Here is a 27,717-nt window from a genome sequence, read left to right on the forward strand (position 1 = left end):
TTTAGTCAACAAACTTTTATTAATTAGTTGAGGGATACTAATGCACAGGTAATACAACAAGTTTGGGAGAAAAATTGTAACAGTTCAGACTCAAAGGAGGTGTTGATGCCTCCTATGTTAGGTTCTATACAGCTTCATTTCAGATAGGGAAATCTTTAATACATCATTAGTCTCATTTCACCTGTTTCCTATATATCATAACCAGTTATGAGCTACAACATCATCTCTTAAAACTCTCGACAGTTTCATCACAATGGCCCCGACAACAGAGGCGGATACCATTTCCTGCTTTTGAAGTAGGTAGCATACAAAACGAACCACTGTTGTCCAAATAAAAAGGTAAAATTTTCAGGCTGTCTAAGGGGTTTTCTAAGGGTTAACCTTGGTTTTGGAAATAACATTGCTGACAAAGGGAAGACGCTTGAGCCTGCTGTTTCCCCAGGTACAAAAGTCACACCACACACAGTCAGGGTAACTAGAAAGCTCCAACAACACTCCTATTTCAAGCCTATTTCATGGTATATTAAGTGCACTAAATACAGAAACAAACACACATACATATGCCTTGTTGTCCCATATTGAATAGGTAATAATAAAGGACTCTTTCAATGTGTTTGTCATTGTGTACTGAAAAAGCTCAATTTATGTGCATCATCAAAATGGATAAAATAACAGTGTATGCCGACACATTGGCCTACAATGTTCTTTGTGGTCTACAAATTTTTTCAACCTTTTTTTTTTAGTTTTTTTTTTTTTTTTTTTTTAGATTTCGTAGTATGTAAAAAGCACTTTCAAAGCAAACAAATAAAAGGGGAGTGAAAAAAGCCATACAATTTTGAGAAGACACGTCAATATCAAAATATCAGCAAGCCAACAAAACCAGCTAAATATGGTGTATTGCTGTACTCTCTAGACATGTTGCAGTTAGCTCACACTGCGGGATAGATATGTGTTTTCCACATCATAGGAAGACAGATAGTAAAGGGTGTGATAAAATATAAAATACCCACTGTTAAAAGCAGTGCCTAACTATCATATTGCAACACCAAAGCTTGTCAGGTAAACACGGTCAATGTGACGTTATTAATGAAACGAGTAACAAGCAGCTGATGAACTGATTCTGTGCCACAGCATAACACTCAACGAAAAGTGTTACCATTTCTGACATCCAGTCATTACAAAGGTGCTAACTGTTTTGTACACACACACACACAAGGCCCGGACAACTCACATCGAAAGGGTCCGAGGGCCAATCAGTGCTTGTCTAACTTCTCCTCTGTGTCAGTTTATCCTGGATAGAAGATAAAGGTCCATCTCGCTAACAGAGACGGACGCTTGCATAATCATCCCCACCTGAATGGACTCCATCAGCTGATTAACGATGGAGGAATTCAGCTCAAATCTTTGCTTTACAATATAAAAGGTCACGGTGTAGAGACGACACCACCTGGGACACATAAACTTCAAATTCAACGCTTCTTGGAAATGTTCTGCTGACATCAGTGCTCGATTTTGACGATGACATTGACTTTTGTTGGTGCAAAATTCGGAGGTCTTGCCAGTAAGGAGGAAATGGCAGGATGGATTAGTGGACTTACTGATGTATCAGGTCCTTAAGGTAGAGTGGCAAGTAAAGCACCCTTATGATCTCACCAGAATATCCTCACATCACAACTTTATCCAAAGCTATCACATTGCTATCTAGGTAACACACACAAGAGAATATAAAATAGATTTATGATCTGTCTTTTTTAAGCAAGCTAGTCATTATTTTATGGACATAGACTGCAAATATAAATCAAATATTTATGGAGTTTTCATTTGCTCAAATCGTTAATATAACTGTGGATTCAAGTATCTACTTTAAACACGTTAAAGTGAAAATATTCTCTGATTGCACACATTTTAGATTTGAAAAGTCATTTAATAATATTGGATTATTATTATTATTATTTCATCTGAAGCTAAACTAACATTAGAGCAGCCTTAAAATTCAACAAGACCAGTTATGGCTTTATGTGGTGAGTCATAATTATACGGTCGTGTTGGATTGCAGATACTATCTAGAAAGAGTTAACCATGCTGCTCATTACCAATGTAAAGACAAATTTAGTTTTTCTCTAGTTTCATTTTTCCTTTCAGAGTAAAATATTCCAGCTGCTGTTGCCTGACAGCCACTAGGTTAGGTTGAACACCCCTGGAGTGCAAAAATACAAGAGGGGAGCGAGAAGGGTTAAGGGTTAAAGTGCAAGGCAATAACTTTGAGCATCCAGGAGTTAATTCATATACATCATTACATGTGAATCTTCATTTGCAATTTTTCTGTTTAATAAAAGATTATTTTCCTCAACCTCTCTATAAAAGATAGTTCTTTTTTTTAATTCTCTCCTCAGCTCTTTGATTCAAGCTAAAGCAGTAGCCAAAATATGGCCTCCTTTAAAATGGTGTCACATCATTTGATTGTGCTGCAATGGTGCAACAAGCTTCACACAAAATTCACCCTTCTGTCCATCATTTAGCTTTACAAGTCCTATTTTAGACAGAATGCTTCAAGTTTCCTTTTGTTTAAAATCAATTAAACAATGCCATATCAAGTGTTATCATAACTAACTTATACCTTACAGATGGAAATCTCAAACGATCACTTTTTTCGGGGTGTTCTGCTTATTAACTTCAGTGTAAAAGAACTGTGGAAATAATCTTTTGACACTTAATTACAGTTGTCCAAGCAGACACCTTTCATCCTCATGTGATTCAGATAAAAGAAAAAAAAAAAGTCACTGAAATGATGAGCCACAAAGCTGTCGGAAAAACAGAGTGGAATATGATTAACAACTGACCAACATTTTAGCTTATACAACATCTGCTTACTCGAAACATGAAAAGTAAAAAAACAAACAGAAAAGAAAGAAATTTAAAAAATCAAGTTCAGAACGACATTGCACTACAGCACACACTGCAAAAATTCTGATTGCTCATGATCCAATTGGACGTGTCAGGCTTGAAAATGACAGATGGCATCATTGCTTTGAGTATATAGATATATAGATATAGATATTGTTTATGTACACAGTACAGTATATCTGTGAAAAAATGTGAAAACACTAGCTATCATTAAATGACTTCACCATGCTAATAGATTATCCTTTTTAAAACCTCTCCAACACGACATGAATCTTGTCGAGAGAATTGCTCTGCGTTTGTTTGGAATACTACCTCTGTTTAGAAAACGCTATCCATGTAGAAGTCAGGATTTTCTCTTGGATTACTACTGACACCCCTGCTGTGAGTACAGAAACTGAAATGTGTGCCTTAAAAAGGAGACAAAAGTGGAATGGATAAATAAAACACTACTGTCACATTAGTATTGTTTATAACAGTAGACACAGGAACTCTGGGGTTTCAAAACCAAGATTTGAAGTCTGTACTAAATGCGTTACTTCCTAATGGTTGATTTGACTTTCTTCTCAGTGCCAAGTCCTCGTGTAGTTAGAAAGGTCTTTTAGCTTCCTGGCATAACATTTACAGTAATCATCCTCTCTGGCTCCTGGGTCGACAAAAGCAGAGCTACTCTGACAGCGACAGCCTCTTGGGTTTGCTTCGTCTGGCGGCGGAGGCCGTGGGCTGTCTGTTTAGGCCTGAATTAGCACTGTCCGTTGGGTCGGGGATCAGGGTGGGGGACTGTGGGCCCGAGGAAGGGCTCACGGCGGGGGTTGAGTTTTGAGTGGTGATAGATGCTTCAGTTTTTGTTTGGAGGTGTGCAACGACAGGTGGGCGCTCTTTGGGCTTGCGGCCCCTCTTCTTACCAGTGGTGGCACCGTTCCTCACCTCGGCTTTGATCCCATTGTTCTCTGGCACTTTACTCTTGCTACTGGAGACCACTTGACTGGCTGCTGCTCGAAACCAGTTCTGAGGCAATGAAACAGACTGTTAGTGATCAGTCTCTGAAGAAGGAACAGCATTATCAGGGCAAACAGGCACATCTAAATACTGTAGTATGGAGCCTGCAAAGTCAAAGAAGATGGTGATTATTTAAGATGTTAACCTTCTAGGAGCAAGCTGTTCTATTGTGGGGCAGAGTTGTTATTTTTCTTCTTTACTGAGCTTTAGTTGTTCCCACAAGTTAAGCACTTGTTTGCACAACATAGGCATCTTGTTTCCCCACAAGTTAACACCGTGCTATCGCTCAATCAGTGTACCTCCTTCTGCAACTGGTTCTTACTGTATGTAACAGAAATGGAAATGCTGCCTATGAAAGTGTAGTTTAAGTAAAACTGACCCACCTGTGAGTGTGTCTTGCTGATGTGGTACTTCACACCGCTCTCTGAGCTAAACTCCTTCTGACAGATCAGACAAGTGTACTTGCCCAGTTCTCCACCACTCTGCAACACACGCACACATACACACAGTGTATATACACATGTTATTCAGCGCAAAACAGTCTCGACAGCAATACATGCCTGGTGATGCTGCAGCCATTTCCGTGAACACCACATCACCTCTTATTAACCACATTATTACCAGAAGTTAGAAATTAAAATGTGCGCTAATTTTCTCAAACCTTTCAGGTTGCATTGCTGTCACGTGTAAGCTATTTCTCAACTTTATGATTTTTGTCAAATCAGGTTGCTGTTCATGTTTATTGCTGTATTGTACTGCACTGTTTTCTCTTTCAGTGATACAAGCCGGTTACAAAGCGCACACACAGCACACTGGTTAAATAGAAACAGAGGTCATGATAAGAGCAATCCTGACCCGACTATGAACTGAAGCACGAATCTGGGTTAAAATTCTGTGGGAATTCCATGTGTGTGTGTGTCACTACAGTGTCTACAGAGACAAAAGTAATCAGGTCGCTGGCTGTGCTGCAGGTGAGCGTTCCTACCTGGCTGCAGTTGGCGAGGTGGGCCTTAAGGCCTGACACGCTGGAATAGACAGCTTCACAGTTCTGCGACAAGAGAGAGATAAAGATTCCTTTGAAATCAATAACCTTATTGTTATAAACCTAGAGCTCGATATTGAGACAATCCCAGAATCAATGTTTAGTTCAAATATGGAGAGTCATTTCTATATATGGTGAGACATTAAACAAGTGTTCCTTACTTCATTGGTGCAGCAGATGAAGCCCTTCTCCTTCACTTGGTTTTTCCAGGTCTCTAGTAGCTCTGGGCTGAAGTTGGGGAGGCCAGGACGGGTGTAGTTTAACTATACAAGAGAGGACATGTATATCAGTATTCCTGTTACAATTTTAAAGTATGTGTGTAAAAAAGAGACTGAGGGGCATATTTATCACTTTTTACCACTTACACCTGGTGTTTGTGTGGAGCCTTTTCCTGTAAATGTCGGTTTTGATGCATGTCAGCGTGTAATCCTGTTTGTGCTGCTCTGTGTGAGTGAGTGCTGGTAGTCCTTTAGGTGGTGGTGTCTACTTATGTCCGTGCCCGTGCCTGTGTGTGAGGTGAGCATGCTTGTGTTTCCGTCTGTAATGTCTACGTGTCTTCAAGGAATCATGTGTGTATCCTGGCTCTGTCCTCACCCTCTTGCTATCAGGCACCAGGTCATCCTTGATGCGGCGCTTGGTGCCCCAGTCTTTGGCCAGCTCATCCTCTGCTATCTCCTGCAGGTGGAACACCGCAACCTGAGCCGACCGGCGCCTCACTCTGCCGCTGGGGGTCCGTTCAAAGTCATCCCCTTGGCTTTCTTTCTGTGCTGTTTTGTCTTTGTCTCGCTCCCTCTCCTTTTCCCGGTCCTTGTCCCTGGCTTCTCTTTCCTTCTCCTTAGGCCCGGATGGTGCTTTCTCCTGCCAATCTTTCTTCTCAGACTGGCTTTGCTCCTTCTTGCCTACTGATGGAGATTCCTCAGAGACCACCTGGTGGAGCAGCATGACACTTCTTTTAGTGGAAATGTGGGGAAACTTTGGCTACTTATTACAGTGATATCTACTTAAACAAAGGGAAAGAGAGAAAGGTCTGTCTGCTATCATAACTACTGTCCTCCAAGATGATCTTACCCTCTCTTTGCCGGTGTTGTTGTTTGTGTCAGTGATATTGTCCTTGCTGTTGTTGGTGGTGGCTGTCATGGTGGTGGTGATTATCGAGGGGTGTTCAGTGCGCACATGGTAGTCTCTGCCAGCCTTGGAGCGGTAAGTTTTTCCACAGTGCTGACACAGAAACACAGGCCTCTCATCGTCAGAGAACTCTCTTCCACAACGTTTCTGGTGGTACTGGTAGCCCATCAGGCTGGAAAAGTGGGCTGTACAGCCCTATATATGTGGGTGTATTTGCACACATAATGTTTGTGTGATCGTGTGAGACAGACAGACGCATGTGACAGAAATGAGACAGAATGAAAACACATTAAGCAGGAAATTGAGTAAGTGGAACGAAGTGTAGGTTTAATGGAACAATATTACTGCAATTGGTTAATAGTTTGCGGCTAATGTTAAAAAGACAGAGGAAACAGGAGGAAACTGCTCATTTTTCAGTGTGAGGACATGTCACAGTAGAGAGTCTATTTTTTGCAGCTCTCTCTCTTCCTCTCTCTGCCTTCTGCACTCTAGTGTGAGTAATGGGAAGCAGAGTGTTGATGTGGTTTTGGGCAACATGTCAAGAACAAGGCATAAAGGAAAAAAGGAGGGAGAGAGGTAAAAGGAGGCAGACACAAAAAGAGGAGCCTGAGGAAGAGGGAGAAACAAAATCGAAACTGGCAGATGAGTAGAGAGGAAAATGTGACATGGAAGACAGAAAAGTCAGACAAATGGAAATGAAGGACACGAGAAAGCAAGGGTAGTAAAGAATAAGAGAAAGGAAAAGAGAAAGGGACACAGGAAGAAAGAGGGAGTGCATACCTCACTAGGACATTTGATTCGTCCCATCTGTTTGAGCACTCGGCGCAGCCTTTCTCTCTCCTTGTGCTTGTCGCCCGTCTGGCCTTCGCTCCCCGAGGGCTGAGGGGGAACAAACAAAACGTCGCGTAAGCGTGCGCCACCACGACACTTCCCTCTCCCTCCTGACTTAGAAAAAAAAAAAAAAATGGTGATGAAAATGTGTTTTCCATCTCGGGTGTTCACACTGTGCCAGGATCATTAAATGGTTTCATGGTGAGGCTGTTACTCAAGGCATGTTTATGACAACTGTCAAACCCGTGTTTTCACTCAACTGTGGGCTGGTGCCAAACCCCAGCCAAGACCAGAACAACAGATGGCAGGGCTGCCAGGGAGGAGAAAGAGGAGGCGCGCAAGGGACCGGAGAGTCTGGACTCAATGAGGGATCCCAGTGGAGCGAACTTCATGAGTTTTCTCATGTGTTAACACACAAGAAAGAAGTGAGATGACTGAGACACGACCATAGCTTTCTGTGAAGGTGCTGTATGTAGGAAATGAGACACTTCACTGCTTCAAGTAAATCATGCTCAAGCCTCCAGGCAAGAGAACAGACACCGGCTCAGCCACTGATTTACACTGGGGGGGGGGGGGGGGGGGGGGGGCATGAAACAACATCGGCATGTTTTCTTAATGCCTCTATCAGAGACAGAGGGGGAGCAAAAGAGCAAGCACAGGAGAAAGAGAGTGAGAGAATAGGCGGCAGTATCACAGTAGCAACAGCAACATCAAGGTCAAACTCAGTGGGTGACCCCTGTCCTTCTGTCCTGTTTTCCCCACACTGCATTGGGGCTGTGTCACATGACCGCACTGACAACACACTAGTCCCGCCGTTTTGTTTTTTTTTCATATCATTTAAAAAAATCAAATCAAATTTCGCAGCTCTCCTCACAAGAAAAGAAGAACAAAATGCTTTGAGTAGAAATGATTCATGAAAAATGAATAAGAGATTCAACAAATGGTAATACAGCCAGAAACATGGACAGAGCTAAGTGAGCTAAATGAATCAGTAAAATAATTGTTGCAGTTTCCAGTATATGAACACATTTTCCATGCCCATATAAAGTTACTGTACTACCAAGTGACTGGAACAATGGAAAACGCAATATCTCAGTGCATTTACAGAAACAGCATCTCTGTGAAAATGTCCTCAGATGACCAAGCTGGTCAGCACTTGCTGTGCACCGTGGCCACAAAAAGACACAGAGCACAAAAACTGAAAACTGTCTTCATACCTTTCAATGACGCTGAATTAACAATAGATACATATAAACCGTCCTCAATCCATTTGCTCAAAACCCCAAACACACTTAACACATATCATAAACGGCAATACATGACATGATTGAGAAAAACTTAACTGGATATACAGTAGAAAAGCAGACTGCTACGGAGCAAAGGGTATGTCTGTGGATTTTGAGTAACGTGCTACATCCTTCTGGTGTTGATGGAAAACAGAAAAATGAGCACAACACCTGGAAATGACAAACAGCGTCTTTGATCAGCAGCTACTTGAGTCTAGAGCGCAATCACAGATGCCAACAAACTAACACAGAATTAAGACAATGATTTTAGCCTGTCACAAAAGTTTTAATCATCTCATCTGAAAGACATGTTGCAGATGAAACACTTGAGCATCTAAATGTTAACACACACACGCGCACACACACACACACACACACACACACACACACACACACACACATAGCTGTTGCCTTTTGCTCTGCTGGACTGGAATGCTGCCAGTAGGTCAGGGCACAACAGGTCCAGACTGAAGACAAATGACAGTATCAAACAGTTTAACTTGGCTGCCACAGATGGCACAGTCATCTATCATCACTATTAAACTGACAGGCCCTCACACACATATACATGCATGTGCACATATATCATATACTATTGGAAAGCGTGCTCCCGGAAAGAAAAAAAAACACACACAACACGCTGCAAGGTTTGATGCACGTACGTTCATTAATCTTTCATGGTACTTTTTGAAACAGGCAGTGTTGAATTATTCAGCAAACTTCATAGCAGTACCATTGCTCTAATGCAGGAGTGTCATGATAATATCTTAATGAAGCTCTCTGCTGCCAGAGTTAAGACAGCTGCAGACAGAAATGTGAGCACTTCAAGGACAAGAATACCAGTCGGCAGTTCAAGCGTATGATCGTTTACAAACATCAAGATCACATTTTTTAGAGAAGGGCATTGCAGCTGACAATGATTATGCAAAAGATGAAATGTAGCATGGCTCAAGGGAAATATTTCTCGACTCTGTATGCATACCTACATGTGCAGATATGTACATGCAGGATGCCTCTCATCAAACGCAGAGACAGCTGGTGCCAGCAGCAGCATACGGTGGATGTCCATACATAGGCTCCCAAGTCTGACCTGCTCCTGAATGAATGCACTGCTTTGGTGTGGTGTCCAGTAACTAACTACCCTGTTCAGTGGGTCAGTGTGACAGTGGTGAAACATAAGCTCTCTGAGCCCCCCAAGCATCTCATCTGGATTACTGGGTGATGGATTAGGGGACAAAGATTGATCAATAAGAAAGCCAGAGAACCACTGTTTAAAAGCAAACTTTGGGAATTACTAGCTCACATGTGTACGTGTGTGTGATGTACCTTGGTGGTGTGTTCAGCCATAGTGTGGTAGTTGAGGCCGGCCTTGGACCTGAACTGTTTGTGGCACTGCTGGCACTTCAGGGCGTCCTGGAGCTGCAGGGGTCGAAGGCCAAACAGAGGATCAAATAACATTTCTATGAAAGGAAACTGACAACTAACCCGCTATTGCTGGCTATACACTTTATTGGCTCTATCAATATAGCAACCTTTCATCAGTAACCTAATAGAGTTTGTTATTAGTGTGCAATTTTGGTCAACATAAAGGACAAATGACATATCAAGCAACTGGACATATCAGCCAGAAAAGCCAATTTAACACACCGTGTTCCTTTTCGTAGGTTTCTCTCCTCGCTTCAGTATTGATTCGGGGACAGAGGTGTTTTGATGGTGAGTGACCCAGTGGTAATGTGGTGATTCAGTCATTGCTTAACGGCAGACTGTCACTTTAATAGAGTCACACGGGCCATTGGGCCAAAGAGACATTAAAATGGCTGTAGGAACACACTCTCTGAGGGCCTAGAGGCTGCTGCACCACTCCAGCCGGTTTGTTCTTAGGATAAAGCTCTATATAATGTAGTTGGATTTACATCTTCCGTCCTTCACCCTCCATCTTCTTTATCGCTACAGACCACAATTGAGTGCAATTCAAACAAACCACAGACGTGTGCAGAGTCCGCCCCCCTGATTCATTTCAACTGATATTAGCTTTCATATCAGAGCAGATGAGTAAAGGATATTACATGAGAAAACTGGTTGAGATTACTGTACTGAGATACTGCCTGATCAATAACATTACTGTAAAGGCTCCCTAGACTCCGCACGATGGAGTCCTCAGGGAGACCTATCTAATAACGCTGCACTGAGAGTTATAATCAAATGTGGAAATTACAGCTCTGGGTTGAGAGATCTTTATTTCATACTAAGATGGGGAAAAAAGTTTGATAATATTTGCGGTTCACAAAAGTTTTGTCAATATGTAAACTGGCATTACACGGTAGTTTAATATTGACGACAGGCAGCCTCCTCCAGAGGCAGTGAAAACAAGCTTGTACTGAGGCATTCACGGTGGAATGATATTAACCAGTCTCAGCTTCACAGCAAGTCTGACGGACAGCTGTGTCACCCACTGACCTTCTGGCAAATCTCCATGTGTTTCTTGAGGCCGTGGATTGTTTTCCTGGTGACGATGGAGCAGGTGGGACACACCACTTCACCTCGCTCTGAGATCGCTCGCTGCCATTGGCTGTCAGGAACAGCCCCTTAGAAACATGTGGAAGCGGCGTCACTCTGTCAGTTATCAAATACGACTGGCACGGTGTCCTTATGGGTTTAACATTTGTGTACTAAGTATTCCTGTTTCTTTGTCTTACAGTTGATGATGTGTACTGAGTGAGTCACTGATGTAAAGTAATCCCTGACGGCTATCACAGTAGTGCTCTAACAATTAGTCAATTAACCTATTTTCTAATCATCATTCAGACTCATTTTAAAGAAAAATTGATCTCTGTGTTCACCGGAGCTGGTTGTGGCTGGGTCTTTCCTCGAGGACTGACTTGGAGTGGATCTTCTCTGGGGCTCCTCGCTGAACCCACTCCCCTCTTGTCTCTTCGCACGGCCCGCCTTCAGCTTCTCCTCCACCTTAGTCATACCTACAACACACACATACACACAGTCATGGTAGTAATTAATACACCCATTGAAGATATTCAAGGTAAAGTGAGAGATATAAGCAAAGCGGGACAGATAGAGGACATTGCTGAACAAGAGAAATACTAAAAAAAGGAAACCTGATACTGAATGTGAAAAAAGAAAACCGCTCAAGAGAGAGAAAGAGAAACGAGAAAAGGACGTTATAGAGTTATTCTGAATCAGTGACAGGCTGACTGAAAGAGAGCAAGAGAGAGAGAGAGAAAGAGAGAGAGAGAGAGAGCAGCGAGTCCTGCAATCTGTGGATGAATTGTTTGATAAGTGACGGTAAGTAGTTTACAGCCCTGTGTATGCTGTATGAGTCACTGAGCATATGAATGAGACAGAACGAGAGGGAGACTGGAAAAGCTGTGTGTGATGTGTGCCTGATGTGTGAGTCACTGATGCATTTAGCTGCATATGAAACACCTCAACAGTTGCCACATTATCACTATTAAAAGACCAGTACCACTGATCCGCAGCGGTAGGTAGCGTTCACAATCACTCACGGAGCCGATCACACGATGAAAAAGAGTTCTTTTGAATGAGCGTGCAACCCACAAGCCTCATTCCTCGCTTCAAGCTGTGGTGCAGACACTCTGTGGCCACTTTATTAGACACACCAGGCCAGTGCTGGGTTGGACCCCCTTTTGCTTTGAGAACTGCCTCAATTCTTTGTGATGTACATTCAACAAGTTGCTGGAAACATTCCTCAGATTTGGGTCCATATTAACATGAACGCATCATCCAGTTGCTGCAGATTTGTCGGCTGCACTTCCATGATGCCAATCTCCCGGTCCACCACATCCCAGAGGTGCTCTATTAGATTGAGATCTGGTGACTGTGGGGGGCCGTTTCAAGATTACTTCATTTGTTCCTCGAGAAATCTGTCTTGGACATAAATGCTGCCACATAAAAATACATTTATAGTGCAGAAACAGACATAAAGTTCCAAGAAAATATCCCCCTGACCATTACACCACCGCCACCAGCCTGAACCGTTGATACAAGGCAGGATGGATCCATGCTTTCATGTTATACACGGCAAAATATTTCTGCTGAAATCGAGACTCATGAGACCAGGCAATATTTTTCTAAACGTCTATACTAATTGTAGCCTCAGTTTCCTGTTCTTAGCTGACAGGAGTTGCAGGCAGGTCATCTGGTCCTCTGCTGCTGTCTGCTTCAAGGTCCGCCATGCTTTGCGTTCAGAGATGCTCTTCTGTGTACCTTGGTGCCCTGAGTTGCTGCATCGTGATTGGTTGATTAGATATTTGCATTAACGAGCAGTTGAACAGATGCTCGTAATAAAGTGGCTGGAGAGCGTATGTCCGCCTGTAGTTTCCATTATTTAGTGAATCACAGGGAACCTCTGGGCTGCTGTATTGCCAGTAATCAAGGATGAATCAGCCAGCACATAGTAACAATCTCTTCTGCACAACTTCATTTATTCACTCATTAAGATGGCAACCACAGGACATGACTCCAAACTAGCGTTTGATTGTTATGGGCGACGGTTCATTAGAAAATGTGGTTTGCTCACCATAACAGGGAGAGGTGAGAGAACAGCGTCTTTCGTATTTACCTTTCAATCCAAATGTTCCAGATATTGACGGCTGCTCTCCGGTGAATTTCTTAGGCGTTTTCTGCTTCCGTCCTGGCTCAAGAGAAAAACACAGAGCAAGTAACGGTCAAACATATACAGCACCAGCATATAATGACAGTATGTGGTCCATTCCAAAAGATACGCTGTAATCTTACTGTGCCTCATTCGCTCTGGGTCTTCATCAGGGAAAGGAGGGGGAAGGCTGCCCCCCTCACTCTCACTGCCGCCGGCATCGGACGACGTGCTTTGGGACTGCGACTGCTGGAACTGAGGCTGGACTGGCTGCGACTGGTGAATCTGCTGTGAATGCTGGCTGTGGCTGTGCGGTTTCCTCTCACTCTTCTGGTGGGCCAGCTCCCCGTTCTGAGAAGGTGTGGACACCTCGTGGGTCTTTTTCACTTTGAAGAACACCGGAGAGGGGGGACTGTTCTCCATGGGCCTGAATTCGCAGACCGAGGGAGGACACGTTTGGGCTGTCAGCATTATGACGTTACTAACACCATTATGTGGAAATGTGAGCTCTAAATTCCAGTCACCTTTTCTTGCTGTTGAACTTGACAGGGGTCTTTTGAAGCTTAGGCTGCTCGTCCTTGGGCTCCATACTAACCCTGTCTGGGTGGTTCCACAGCTTGTGCTTCTGCAGGCGCACCTTTGTGGCAAACACTGCCTCACAGTAGGGACAGCTGTGACTCAGCTTCTCAGCTACGGTGGCCTGATACAAACACAGACATGAGGAGAGGGGATTTAGAGTGAGCTTCCTCTCTACGCAAAACAAAATGACAGTAGGTAGCTTTAACTGGAAGCCTTCAGTTGGCTAATCACAGGTTCTTGAAACAGCCCAACAGCTCATGTAATAATCACGAAATTTGGGGTGAGGATTATAAATTCTCTCAAAGTTTAAACTTTACTGGTAACTAATCACTGATTGCTACGGCCATTCCTCTTGGCCAATATCTTAACTGTTAACGTCTAATCTGAAGCATGTGGTAAAATAGCCGCACAGCAGGAAAAAACAGAGGTTAGTGACTCACCCCCTGGCAGCGTTGATAGTGGTACTTGACGCCATAGATGCTGGGAAACTCTAACCAGCAGCCTGAACACGGACACTTAACCCTGGAGCGACGCTTAAACTCTTCCTTCCATTGTACTATCATATGGGCCTGCTCGGGGGTGAGGAAGAGAGAGTTCAATACAAGCAAGGATTATCGCTATACTGTACTGTATACTGTGCATATTCATGGGGAGCTGCCTACTCTGTGCAGGGAAAAAAATGAAGCCCACTTCAAACACCCACTCAGTTCAAAGAGAGATACTCACAGGGATGCTTCTCAGTTCCTGCACTTCTGCTTTTGGACGACCTTTCCTCTTCCCCTCTGCTGGCTCATCACACACCGGACCTGGTAAAATGAGAGAGAAAACCCATTTCTGAGTTAGCGCAGAGTTCTGCCAGTGCTTCACATTCACAGAACAGAACATTTTAATTACAAGGGGTAACGTTACCATCCAGAAAACTGGAAGCTATGTTCTTGATCTAAAGCAGGACAAGTTGGCCTTTGACTTAGCACTTAAACCACATATGTTCTTGATATTTCACAAAGCTTCACAAGCACCAAACTTCAGTTAAATACTTTCTCAAACCTCCAAAATGCCTGAACCCGCTCACATATTCAAACTAAATATGGACGTGAACACATATGACCAAAACAAAAATATGCAGCTAGTGAGATGCTAGCTGTGAGAAACAGAGGAAGTGAGAGTACTGTAGATGTGTATTACTGTTGTGGCGATGTAAATCTGCTGACTTGCCTTCCTTTTAGTGACAAAATGAAGTCCCCCTGACATAAATCTTTAAATTTTAGAGTCAAGACTCAAGGTTTAAGCTTAGGCTGGGTTATGGGTTAGGAGTAGTGGTTATGGTTATGAGTCGATGTAATGTCCTCTGAAGTGCAGGAAACTTGACTGTGTGTGTGTGTGTGTGTGTGTGTGTGTGTGTGTGTGTGTGTGTGTGTGTGTGAGAGAGAGGGCAGTGAAGGCCTTCTGTTGAGCCAAACAGATCAGCTATAAATTGCTATCGCCTGTGTGAACCTCTGACACAGCACACAGCAGACCGACTGCCTCAGCTCTCTCCCTCTGCTCTCTCTTGCTCCCACCCTCCATCCCTCATTCTGCTGCTTGCCTCTTTTCTCACCCTGTGTGTAGCTTTCTCACTTTCCCTCCCTTTTCCCTCCCCACACCCTTCCCCATCTTTCTCCGTGTGAACTTCAGGCACTGCGCTGGCTCATTACTGCTCACTTCTCCGCTACAATTAGACCTCTGCACTATCAGCCCTGCACTCTATTTCCTCCATACGGTGCTACTTGAGAGAGGGTGGGAAGATGGGGAGAGCTGAGGTTGAGTGTATGGATGTGGGGAAGGGGGGGGGGGGGTGACAGAGAGGAGAGGAGGGCAGAGGATGCTGAGGGAGAGAGGAGAGAATTGCAGAGGCAGATGACTTCTTCCTCTGACCAAGCAGAATACTGAATGACAGTGCTGCAGGTAGGAGCTGAGGCTGTGCTCTGCTCCTCAGAATGATATATCTTTACATGTGCTCTCCCCTGCATTGATCTGGCGAGGCTGGATAGCGACAGAAGAAACGAGGCAAGCAGGAGACGGGGGCGCCGCTCGAGCCTATTCAGTCATATCAGATCTAGAAAGTGTCACAGGGAAGCTGCTTGAAGCAGAGATGATAGCCCTTTGTTGTGAAGTGGAATGCAGCAGTGGTCTTGCACAGGCTTTCTTTTGAATGTGTCGAACTTTCCCACACTGAGCAACATGACATTACATCTGCCAAACTGCTTCCTTCTCCTGCAAAACTTATTGACAAGCGGCGACAGGATTGCGCATGCTCAGTGCACCCCATCTGTGGCGGGTCCCAAGCTGGATCAGAGCAGTCCGTGTGCCGAGCAGGATTACAGAGATGGTTGGAGGATTTTTCATCAAATAAATGAATTGACTTCCAGCCATCGTTGCTCACGGGAAAACAGGTCATGCCAGCAAAAGGATAGCCTTCAACCCAAAAAACATCTCTCTGTGTCAGTGATGTTGATGTGTGTGAAAGCGCACTCCAGGCTGAACCTGCCATGACCTCCCCTTCTCATTTCCCTCTGTGTTTTATTACACAGCATCAACTTTCCTTTTCTACCTCATTTGTCTCCTTTTTGTTTCTCACTCAAGCACAGACACAAACATGGGCTGACGGATTACATGTAATCTTTTACTTCAGACTCGCAATAATAAGGTAGAAAAGAAAATATGGCGAGGCTGAATAAGATTGAATGAGAAGTAGCACAGCACTGCTGGCTGTGTGAGAATAGTTCGTGACACAAGGTGTTAACACATGCATAAAAGCGCACACTGATACACGCAAACAAGTACACAAAACCATTACCAGTGCGCGTGTGAGTGTGATGTGTGCGCATAGATATGAGTGTATTAATATTCTCCAGGCGACAGAGCATTTCTCTATTAGCTGTTTGGGTAGCAGCTGGAGAGGTGATGCAGTCGGTGGTGCAGCTCTTGTGCTGAGGAGGAAATTGAGCATGCATTCTAATTCCTGTCTTAGAAAATAAAGGTCTTGTAAAAGAAAGGCATAATTAATGAATTCTGCTCTTGCAAAAGATATGTTCTTGTTGCTATGGGAATAAGATCCACTTGTCTTAGTTACCACTATCAGAGGCCTCTTTCCAGCAAGCAGAACAATCAGGACCTCATGTAGAAGGATACAATGCAAATAGGCTTGTGCACACACAAGCCAAAGCAGCGCAGGTGCAAACATACTGTAAAAATGAAATACACAACAGCAGACTTGTCTTTCCTGGGGTGAAATATGCAAACACAATGTGTTCAGTGGCTTTTACTTTGCTTTGCTTGCTTTGAGTACGGGTAACGCGCTCAGATGTTCCAGCAATCACAACCATTGTCTTGGTATGAAACAAAGCAGGCCCATTGTGTCAAATCTAAAGCCCCGGTTCTCAGGCACAGGCCACGGGGATAAAACAGCTGTTCGACTAATGTCAGAGTATGACTCGCTCCCAGCTGTCTGCAACTGTTGCTCCACGCTGTTTAATCCTGACAGAGGAGAAGAGAAGACAAGAGGAGAAAGGAGAAGAGAAGAGTCAGGACCCAGGAGTGCAGGCAGCTGCCTAATGATCTCAAATAACCTCTGAGTTCTCCTAGCTACGCCTGCAACTGCTCCCCCTGAGTGCAAGGGTGCACACATTACCCACACACACACACACACACACACACACATACACACACAGGCGCACGCACAGACCAGTCATTTGTTTTCCTCGACAAACACTCACACAGGAGCCTTTGTCTGCGTCTGCACAGTGGGGTTTAGACACACTGTAGTTTAGAAAAGACAACACACACAGATACAAACACCACTGACACAACCGCGTAGACATAAGACTCAGTATCGCTACTTCCTCAAACTCGACAGACAATAGATGGAGACAGCGCTGCACCTGGATACACTGCAGGGTAAACACACAGACAGAGCGGAACCATCTCCTTCGAGTGGAAGCTACGCTGGTTTACAGCGAACGCAACCGCTGGACCTTACTGCCATCTTTGCTTTGAAGTTCATCCAGTGTGTTTTCACTTTTAGTTTCCTCACAACTCTCACTCACACATGCTGTTTAGCAGCACTTTGCCACACACACACACACACACACACACACACACACACACACACACACACACACACACACACACACACACACACACACACACACACATTTTTACTACTTCCTTTTTTCTTACTCTGATTTCCTCCCTCTCTCTCTCTCTCTCTCTCTCTCTCTCTCTCTCTCTCTCTCTCTCTCTCTCTCTCTCTCTCTCTCTCTCTACATACACACACACACACACACACAGACACACACACACACACACACACACACACACACACACACACACACACAGACACACACACACAGGCTCACTCACAGAGTACAAATCCTCCCATCATGAACGTACCTCTCTTCGGAGACGTCCCCATACTTCCCTCTCAGTCAGGCCTGATTCCAGACAGTGAGTAAGAGGAAGAGGAGAGGTGGAGCAGCACCAGAACACTCTTGCTACCCAGACACTAACTGAAAGAAAACCAGACTCTCTCAGTGAGTCTGGCTCTCACTCTCTGTCTTTGTTTTTTCCTCTCTCTCTCTCTCTCTCTCTCTCTCTCTCTCTCTCTCTCTCTCTCTCTCTCTCTCTCTCTCTCTCTCTCTCTCTCTCTCTCTCTCTCTCTCTCTCTCTCTCTCTCTCTCTCTCTCTGAATAACTGTGTATCTATAGTAATCTCTTATACAGATACACTTCTTGAGACACACACACAAACAGCTGCTTTGCAACCAAGCTGTTGCAAAGAACAAAATAGGCCTTTTTCTATTTCACTTTAATAGTAAAATTAAATCAGTCACTGTTACAGTGGAGGCCCAAGTAAAGAGGCTCTGTTTTAAGGAGTCATGCACAAAAACCAAAAACAACTTAAACATCATTGTAAAGAAGAAAATGACTTTTTGCACCATGTTACTTTCTATGATGTTCTGTGGTTCTGTGAGCAGAGGTGAAAGAAGTACTCAGGTCTTGTACTTAAGTAGCAATACCGCAGTGTAGAAATACTCTTCACTGAAAGTAAAAGTCATGCATTTACTTAAGTAAAACTACAAACGTATTAACATCAAAATATATTTAAACTGACAGAAAAAATTTAAAAATCATTATGCTTATTGACATATTTCAGAATAATGTATATTGTATTATTGATTTATAGTTATTGGTGCTTTAATGTGTTCATCACTCTGGTAAAGGTAGTTTCACTACTTCATATAGTTTATCGGCTGTGTAGCTTGTGAATTTCCACTTGAGGATCAATAAAGTTTTAGACTGATTTTATACAGTTAAACTACTGTAAAACTGCAAAGTAACGAGGAACTAAAGTTGTAAAATAAATGTAATGGAGTAAAAAGTATATTATTTGACTCTGGATTGCAGTGGAGCAGAGGTATAAAGGTTGTCACAATAATAATGACACAAAGGGTTAAACTTTTGGGCTGGATATAATGAATAAGATGCTATCTATTTCACAGATCTATTTCCTCCTTTGAAGTCCAACTGAAATAACATCTAGTCATCCATTTTTGTAGTCAAATACAATGTTGATGTGTTTTTAGATGTGTTGTTAATCGTTTTCATCATTATTAGTATTATCAAAAAGATGAGAATATCAGAGATGCTCCTTTTAGTCTCAGCTGGCTGGAGGAGCACATCAGCGTCTGTGTTTGAGCAGCTGGCAGGCTGACTGGCACTGTAACACTGTAGGGAACAAGATACAGAGTAAAGAAACTTGCGCTGCAGCCGACATGTCATGGGGAAACAGCGTGTTGTTAGTGCTATTGAAGAGTAAAGACCACACCAGCACCTAACCAGACATTTGTGAGTATGTTCACATGCTGTTTAATGTGCTGCAGCTAAGCAGCTAATTAGCAAACTGACATTAACAGCACACTTTTACCCGGTGAATGTTTGTTCGGTGCTCGTTGAACAAGCTAAAGTGCAGCGCAAGACATGTGTTCATGATTGTAATTAGAAGGAGACAAGCGGGAAAGCTAATGCGGGTTGTCGTTGAGGGGGTTAGGAATGGAACGGATGGAATGCTTTATGCAAGATTTGACTGGCTGTATCGACATAAGGTGTTCATCCACGTCATTGTGATGAGGAAAAACTCCACAAAAACAACATTTAGCGGGAAAAAAATGTAAGAAAACTCCGGAGGAGCAACAGAGGGCTGCAACATATATAAAGAATAATCTCAGCATGCATTGTGACAATGTACTCTTTAATATAAATATAGTAATTCTCCATATAGTGGCTTTTATCTATTCGCTCTTAATTTATCTGTAGTTCAAGGTTTGTGTAGCTCTATGAATTAGTGATAAACACACTTGGAAAGGGAGATCTTCATACTAAATAACTGGTAATTGGTGGCCACTCTCGGAAGCGTGAGTGTCCTGAGTGAAAACAGTTTTTACTGCCCTCAGCGGTCTGAACTACTATACAGGGAATCACTTTGTGTAGAGGCCGGGAATCACCACACAGACCTGCGGTAGGCTGTCAGTTTAGTAGCACCACTAAACCACACTTAAAGCAGCCAAATGAAAGGAAAGAGCTCCGGCTTGAGATTCCTGCTACATAATCTGGTGACTCACGGTACCTCAACAGCCTCCTCAGACCTGCATTGATTTTACAGCCTTCCATGCTTCATATTATTGGAAACCTAATCTATTGCCTGATGCCCTTTTGGCCCACGGCCAGTAGCGTGTTTAGTGACATCCAATCACAACAGCTTCGGATGACTGTCCACATATGTGGCCAGTGAATTCCTGGGGGGATGGTGAATTTAAAGCAAAGCAAATAAAACATATTTAAATGGCCGGAAAATTTGAAAAACATACATACGTCATGGTGGATTTTCCATTTGTGCACTGAGCCGTGTTGTGGTATACACACAGTGTATATACCAGCAGCCATGAAAAAAGGCATGTGTTTATGCAACAGTGTATACAGTACAGTATATGTGAGCCAGACAGACAATGCTAGCTCCAGACTGTTTGCAGTGCCCTCCTTATGGACAGTGACTCACCGACTCAATCTCTCTTCTCTCCCATTTCCCTCTACTCGTTCTCATCTGCCATCCTCAAGTCTGCCAAATAAAGGTGTGACAAAGATGACAAAGGACTCTCCTCAAAACGAGATGCAGCATCAGGCACCAGAATTCAATTTCATCCCAAAACAAACATTCTCCGATCTATAGCCCTTTATTGATTTCATCTTTTGGTATTGGGAGACTCAAAGATTCAGCAGGCGAGGACTACAAAATATGAGAAATATGAGACATGAGGAGAGTGAGGATGGGAAGTGGGGATAGTGGGTGGAAGTACAGTGAAGAGGGTTGCTGGGATGGAATGGAAGGTGGCAGTGATAGTGAGACTGGAGGCCTTGTGATTCACTGCTGCTGATAATACTGCCTAATAAGTGAGACAAGGGAGAGATGAGGGGTTTGAGGATGAAATGGAAAGGAACGATAGTTATGCGCAGAGAATGGCACAACAAAGCAAGAGGAAGTGTGAGAAAGCAATAGAGAGGAAGAGCGAGAGATTGCTGCTGAGGCAAATGTGCAGGGTCAGCAGATGGTGTCTGTGGGCCTGAAATGAAGGTCCCGCAGTCAGAGTGGTGGACTGTCATTTGTGAACACACATGCTCGCCCACACGAAGGCACGCTCGCACACACTGACATGTAAACACAAACAAAAACAGCACAAACTGGCACATTCACACATAAGCACGATCATATAAACCCATATAAACCTGTGTAGACCTCCTCCATACTGACAGAGACAGCACCATGCACACAGCGTGCCCAATGGAAAGACTGTGTCCTGGGATCACACAGGGTACTGCACCACTCTCAGTGAACACACACACTCACACACTCACTCACAGACACACACACACACACACACACACACACACACACACACACACACACACACACACACACACACACACACACACACACACACACACACACACACACACACTCATTTATGCTTGCATTAAAGGTGGAGTAGGTAACATATGAGAGATCAGCAAGACTAAGCTAGACTTTAAAAGTATCCAACCGAAACAATCCCACCCCCTCCCTTCAGGCCTCTCTCCAAAGCCCCTCCACGAAAGCACACAAACACGAAGGACAAGTACACGAGAGAGTACTGGGGAGAGGAGCGCAGCTCACTGTTGTCAACGCCAACTGTATCCAACAACCTCCTGTCTTAAAAACACCCAACATTATCAAAATGTAGAAAGTGCTCACAGTTGTCAAGCTAGCGTGTTAGCATTGGGAAATTTTGGCGGTACTTTCTTATGCGACCAGTTCGCTATAGCTTTAGCAATGTATCTGCCTAGCATTGTGGAAGACTGGGTGCACGGACAGCGTGTGTGCAGCTAGGTAGGTACGTAGGTAGATAGGCCATCCAATCATTACATTCAGGCAGAATGACATGATTGAAAGGGGAAACAATTTCCCCTCGGGGAAGGAATTCTGATTCTGATTCTGATTCTGATTCTGATTCTGATTGGATAGGCTTATTAAAGGTCTGTAACAGCTTAGGAATTTCAACTAATATCACAAAAAATGCTTCTTAAATGTATTACCCACCATAGCTTTAGTTAGTTCTAAAAGGGCTTGCCTAAAGCATTTGGCAGAGCGGCATTGGTTCTGTCCAAATACTTTCACTGTACGCTGTTTAACAGCTCAGACACTGCTGCAGAAAAAATGACAAAACTAGAGCTCTAATAAGATGCTAATATGAAAAAAAAGTGAGAGCAAGAAAAAAGAGAGCGAGACACAAAGAGAGAGAGCAAGTCACCCTCAAGGACCACATCCTTTCCTGCAAGTTGTCTGGTGTGGCAAGGTGACAGCTCAACCACACCACTCTAGGAAAGCACACAACCCCAATTTGCAGTCTTTGTTTCCATGTATGAAAGCATAGAGGGATTTCAGGAAACCGCAAGTAAAAAAACAAGCCAGCCAGACAGGATTTCTTCATTGTTACATCATGCAAAGTTTCCGACAAGGACGCCCGACATGAGAAATGATAATACGGTGAGGTGTAACAGTCCAAACTTTCCATGGACGTGGAGCGAAAAATGAAAAGGGACCAGCGAGAGGAGGTCAGATAATGTGGGATCTGGTTATGTGGACAGCACACTGTGTGCAATGGACATAGACTGAGCACTGAAAAAAACTCCACAGGGAGCCTTAGATATTGATGCCTTTGTTTCCCCAAAACGAGGCTTGCAGCCCCCCTGGGACAGACGAGCTAGCACCAGGCTCATTATTATTAGCACTGTAGCATTTCTCCTCATCATTAGCCATCGTGAGCTCAAGCTGACGGGTACGCTAAGGAAGTAAGCGTTGTTTGAAAGGGTAAAGGATTCTGATGCAAAGAGAGGAGCTACAGAAAGTCCAATCACAGCCAATGAATACCGTCTTGCTTTAGCCAGAACTACATCTGAGTGAATCATAACACACACCAGTTACGGTGCGATGGCTGGGGAATACAAATGCCACTCTGATCGAGTGCTTTTTGAAATGAAAATCTAAAATTCCTCATGCGTTTCTTTCACTCTGCTTTGTGTCTAAATCAATTCCTACTGTTGCATTAGGTTCTGCATGTTTTCCAGTAGCCTTGTGCTTCCCCTTAAGATTTCTGGATGTTCTTAGAGAATCTTCAAACACCATAATCACATAAAACTCAGTCCACTGGCAATGTTACCAACTAAGCCACTCTAATGGCGAGGGAAACCCCTGGTAATGTTCCAGATAAGAGCAACTTTCCAGCCAAACAGGACAATTTTTCAGCTACAACATAGTGGAATGTAGATTTTTATCTTGTGCAATCAAATTGTGCTGGAAGCCGTCCTTAGAGCAGACTTAACAAAAACAATCTCCTTAGCACATACTTGCATTATCAAAAACACTGATATAATTACTGCTCTGGTATTTTTGAGCTTTTCTTAAACGAGAGTCAGAGCAGATCAACGGTTGAAAATGAAACGAGGCAAGCAGAATCAGTAGAGTCTAAAGTTACCAGAAAAAGTCCCGTGAAGACCAGGACCAACCCACCTCCACCTGCGATTGCATTATCTGTACACAGGCGCTCACACCCACAATCATCGAGGGCACTCATTAGTGAACCTAAGCCAAGCGTGTTTCTCTCAATTCTAGCCTTCAGTCTCAAAACTCCCTCCCAACTTCGCCCTGATTGATTTATAAACACATCTTGTTTATTGAGTAATAAAGGCTAAAAAAAAATCGATAAAACATAAAACTCTTAGAGGCTGCGGAGAAACCTGCCATTCAAATACACTGTGTTCTGCTGCAATAAATTCTTTAAGAGCAAAAACAGCACATAAGCCGGCAGCCTGCGTACGATGAGGAGTCCGAGACCAGACTACAGTGCTAATCACCATCAGATCAGGCAGATAAAGACAGAAAATTATAACAATTCAAAAACTGCTTTCACCAATTTGTGAGAATAAACTGTCCCACTCTTTCCCGCATTCTTTGTTCCGTCTCGCAAAAACAAGCTTTGTAGTACAGTCCACAGCGAGCACACGCACGGCCACGTGCACGCACCCACACAGCCATGCAAATCCAGCCTACGGGGCTGAATATTAACACGGAAAGAAAACAAATTGAAGCACCTAGTGTAGTGTGGGTGCCGTGTGTGTCTGGGAATGAGAGGCTATTTTGTAGCAACCAAAACAACTGGGTCACATTAGAACAGCCCCAGTTTTCCAAGTCTGCCTGACTCCATTAACAAAGTCATGATGATCTGCTGGTTATTGGATTGAAACATAATTCCCCAGTCCGGCTCTCTCTTTCCAAAATCTTCCATCTACATCCAGATGGCTTGGGGTTTCACTCATGTCAATGCTTGGCACTACTTGTTTGTTTGATTTTCTCACTGTAAGGCAGTCGGAGGAAAAATGTTGTAGTTTCCAGGCCCTTCTGTGGCGAGAGTGGTAGAATTACACCGAGGCTGGGGGACCACTGATTCTTAGCAAAATATAACCCATTCAAAAAGCAGCAGGGGCAGTTATATGTATGGCATGTTGATCAAATCCTCGACAAACAGCGTTGAAGATCTGAACAGCTAGCATGGAATTACAGAAGTCCAGCCAATGGAAAGTCAATTGGATGTAGAGACAAATGTGCAAACATACGACTCCAATCATCACATATGTGTTAGTATAATGCCCTTAAAGCCGCATCGTCATGTGGAATTCACCCTGGAATCAGTCCAGGAGCCAACCTGGATCACACAAACGCGAGCTCTCCCCGTTCTCACATTTTAAACAGCGTGTGAAGAAACACTGCATAGATCTGAAGGCACACACTGCGTTCATTTAACAAACTGTGGCAGCTCGTCACTCACTGTGTTTGTTGTTGTTTTCGGGGCCTGGTATGGTTCTGACAGGCTCCTGGGGATGTCCGTGCTTGGGGGTCCGGCCCCTTGGCAGCCCTGACGAGGACAGCTTCCCAAGCCTGGGGCCACTTGGGCTCTCCATGCCTGCAATGGTAGTTGAGGGGGTACAAACACAGGAGATATAGATAGCTTCAGGCGACATTCGTATGCTTTCTGCTGCTCATTAATCCTGTTCCACTGCTTGTCAAAACATTATTATTAGCAATGTCCACTGCATCAATAGCTTGTGATGATGCCGTCTCCTCGTTACTCTGTGCACTTTCTTCGTGTCGGCCAATGGCTGCTACTGGACTGAAGGTTATCTGAGTGGAGGCACACACATCATCTGCTGTGGTAATGAGGATGTGACCTTCCATGTTTCATTTCAAAATCAATACACCCACTTACACACTAACTCCATGCTCTGCCCATTAAACAAAAGGTGAGTCAAAGCGAGAGAGGGCGGGGACACAAAGCTCCTTTCCTGAGCAGCTCAGCCTCCCCTCTTCATCACGAAAAGTCATGATGCGTGCCTTCATCAGGTCACATGGTCAGAAGTTTTTTATTTATTTTTTTGCTTTCAGCAAGGACTAATCCTTATTTGTTGACTGCTGGATAGATTACACAGCATAGCCCACCAATCCATTATAAAAGCCATGCCACCATCATCCTTTAGTAAGCCTATATGTCAGTTTTGGGCCCATCACCATGGGACAGTCTAATGGATGAAGGCTGACAATCGCTAATTATGCTAAGTGGGACTGATTACGGCCCTACATGCTTTCTCTTACCACACATTCGTGTCACTCTCCTAATGAATTACAACAGCACACAAAGGGTCACCCAGTGGGGGTCACTCGGTGTCTGTTTACACGCCATGCTATTCACTTTACATTGAGCGGACGACGGCTCATCCATCACAGCGAGAACATGCTCCAGGTCTGTTAGAAGTTGTTCACAAATTTTGTCTTTAAAAGGCACGGCGAGCTCGCCGCACGATGCAAGTTGCAGAAATATTGCACCCGAGACACCTTCCTGTTCCTGCATGATGTGTGAAAACAACTACAGCATCTGACTAATATTAGCAATAAACAGATGTGGAGAGAGAGAGAGAGACACTGCTGATCAGTAAATCACCTAAAAAGAAACTGCATGCTATTTGAGTTTCAATAGTGCCCTATACTTTTTCTCCACAATGCATTTTTACTTCCTGTGTTATACCCTGGACATTGCTATGACGTTCTTTAGGATATCGCACTTTTTTTACTTCTGCTCTGCCTTTCGTACAAAACAAACAAACATTGCAGCTGGTGTTTTTTTTTTTTTTCCCCAGTAAAGATTAATTCTACAACTAAACGACAGCCCTACATTACCATACATTTAGCTAGACACAACAAAACCTGGTGACACCCACTCACATCTCCTCACACAATCTGCTGACGAACCAACCTGGAAAGAAGTATTTTAGCTCCGCACGTGGCACGCTGCCATGCTGTTTATGTGTGTGTGTGTGTGTGTGTGTGTGTGTGTGTGTGTGTGTGTGCGTGCGTGTGTCAGCTACAACAAGGTTACAGAGTTGCCCATTTCTGTGGTAAAGAAAACCAGTGCAACACTTTCTTCCTCTTGGTCGGCCACACCTACCTGAACTGTCGGCCAGTCACCCAGCACCAGGGGCCGGGTGGCCCCGGGTCACCCACGTGAGGGAGGAGGGGGTCAGGAGACAGGCACCTAAGTGGGCGTCTTTCCACCAATGTTATGTTACATGGCAATCACACCTGCTGTGCGTCTCGGACCGGTCAGACTGGGGTTGGGGGGCCTGAAAGGAAGCGGACAGTCGTCACCGTCGTCCGGTCCCCCCACTCTGCAGACGACGACGAGGTGGAAGAAAAAAAAGAGCAGGGCAGGAGAAGAGAAATTACAATTTCGTCTGTACATGAAAAGAAATCCTGGATACTTTCACCTTATTCCCAGTTTCCAATTGCCTTGCCCCCCCTCCTTTCCTGCATTAATATGTACACCACGAGGCACTTCTTCAACCTCTGTCTTCTCGTTAAACACTCCAGAAATAGCAGAAATAGCCAGGAAAGATAGGTAGGTCGCCGACTCCTTGAGGAAAAATATTAGAATACGGGATGGTTTATATAGGCAGTGAAGCAAAATGGCGACTTTATTACGAAGGAGGAGTAAAAAAAAAATCCTTGCGCTGGCTGGAGCTAAAGGGAGGCACAAAAATATGTTTAGTGCAGTAATTTCGACGGCTGCGAGACAGTTGGTTAGAGTAAAAGAAACCGAAGCGAAGGAAAATCAGCAGAAACGCCAAATCTCGGTCCGTTTCGGTACACTCCTCGGCTCCTTACCTCGGGATTATTTCGGTTTTTTATACGGATATTATCTCGGCGGCCGTGTACAGTATTACAGTAATGTGTGTTAGGTCATGCGCGTATCCACTCCACCTTTGACAGTTGCAACTACAGTCTTGAAGCAACTTGCAAACTCTCGCGTTATTATTTTCTCTATCGAGCAGATTAATATTGGGCTTTCTGTCTCATCAGCTCGCTGCGATACCGGCTCGTGCTGCTCCTCCGACGTAACGGCGCTCGTTCCTGACGAAAAAAAAGGGTCAGGGCTTAAATTCCTTAAATCAGCCTTCGCCAAGTATTTTAATGTAGTTGCTGCTAAATGATCTCCCCGCGCGTCCTCCAGCCTATAGCAGCTTTACCAAATCAGACAGGGAAAATGATTATAGTCCAGTGAAGGCAGGCTATTCTTTGTCATTGCCTTACTGTAGGCCGGTGCTTTAGTCAGCCACTGCAAGTAGCTGTCTCCAAAAAACCACTGGAAT

General features: G+C 44.0%; 1 protein-coding gene across 6 annotated transcripts; it reads right to left on the reverse strand.

Moving 5' to 3' along the window:
- znf512b (zinc finger protein 512B) lies at positions 1 to 27,691 on the reverse strand. Of its 6 annotated transcripts, none has more exons than XM_070967772.1 (18): positions 27,233 to 27,353; positions 26,517 to 26,736; positions 24,846 to 24,980; positions 14,120 to 14,199; positions 13,834 to 13,962; positions 13,339 to 13,514; positions 12,958 to 13,241; positions 12,782 to 12,853; positions 11,025 to 11,159; positions 10,642 to 10,769; positions 9,511 to 9,603; positions 6,848 to 6,946; positions 6,011 to 6,262; positions 5,537 to 5,869; positions 5,104 to 5,205; positions 4,886 to 4,948; positions 4,284 to 4,382; positions 1 to 3,909 (listed from the first exon to the last, which is right to left on the reverse strand). In XM_070967772.1, exons 3-18 carry the CDS (start codon positions 24,976 to 24,978, stop codon positions 3,568 to 3,570), a joined length of 2,520 nt encoding a protein of 839 aa, XP_070823873.1. In that variant the 5' UTR covers positions 24,979 to 24,980; positions 26,517 to 26,736; positions 27,233 to 27,353; the 3' UTR covers positions 1 to 3,567. The 6 variants fall into 6 exon arrangements, with proteins under 6 accessions (XP_070823873.1, XP_070823875.1, XP_070823874.1 ...); XM_070967774.1 differs by having other exon boundaries at positions 6,011 to 6,160; positions 27,233 to 27,294; XM_070967773.1 differs by having other exon boundaries at positions 6,011 to 6,160; positions 26,517 to 27,691.
- Between the last annotated feature and the right edge of the window lie 26 nt (positions 27,692 to 27,717).

This window comes from Chaetodon trifascialis, chromosome 8 (genome assembly GCF_039877785.1).
Source record: "Chaetodon trifascialis isolate fChaTrf1 chromosome 8, fChaTrf1.hap1, whole genome shotgun sequence".
NCBI classification, from domain to species: domain Eukaryota; kingdom Metazoa; phylum Chordata; class Actinopteri; order Chaetodontiformes; family Chaetodontidae; genus Chaetodon; species Chaetodon trifascialis.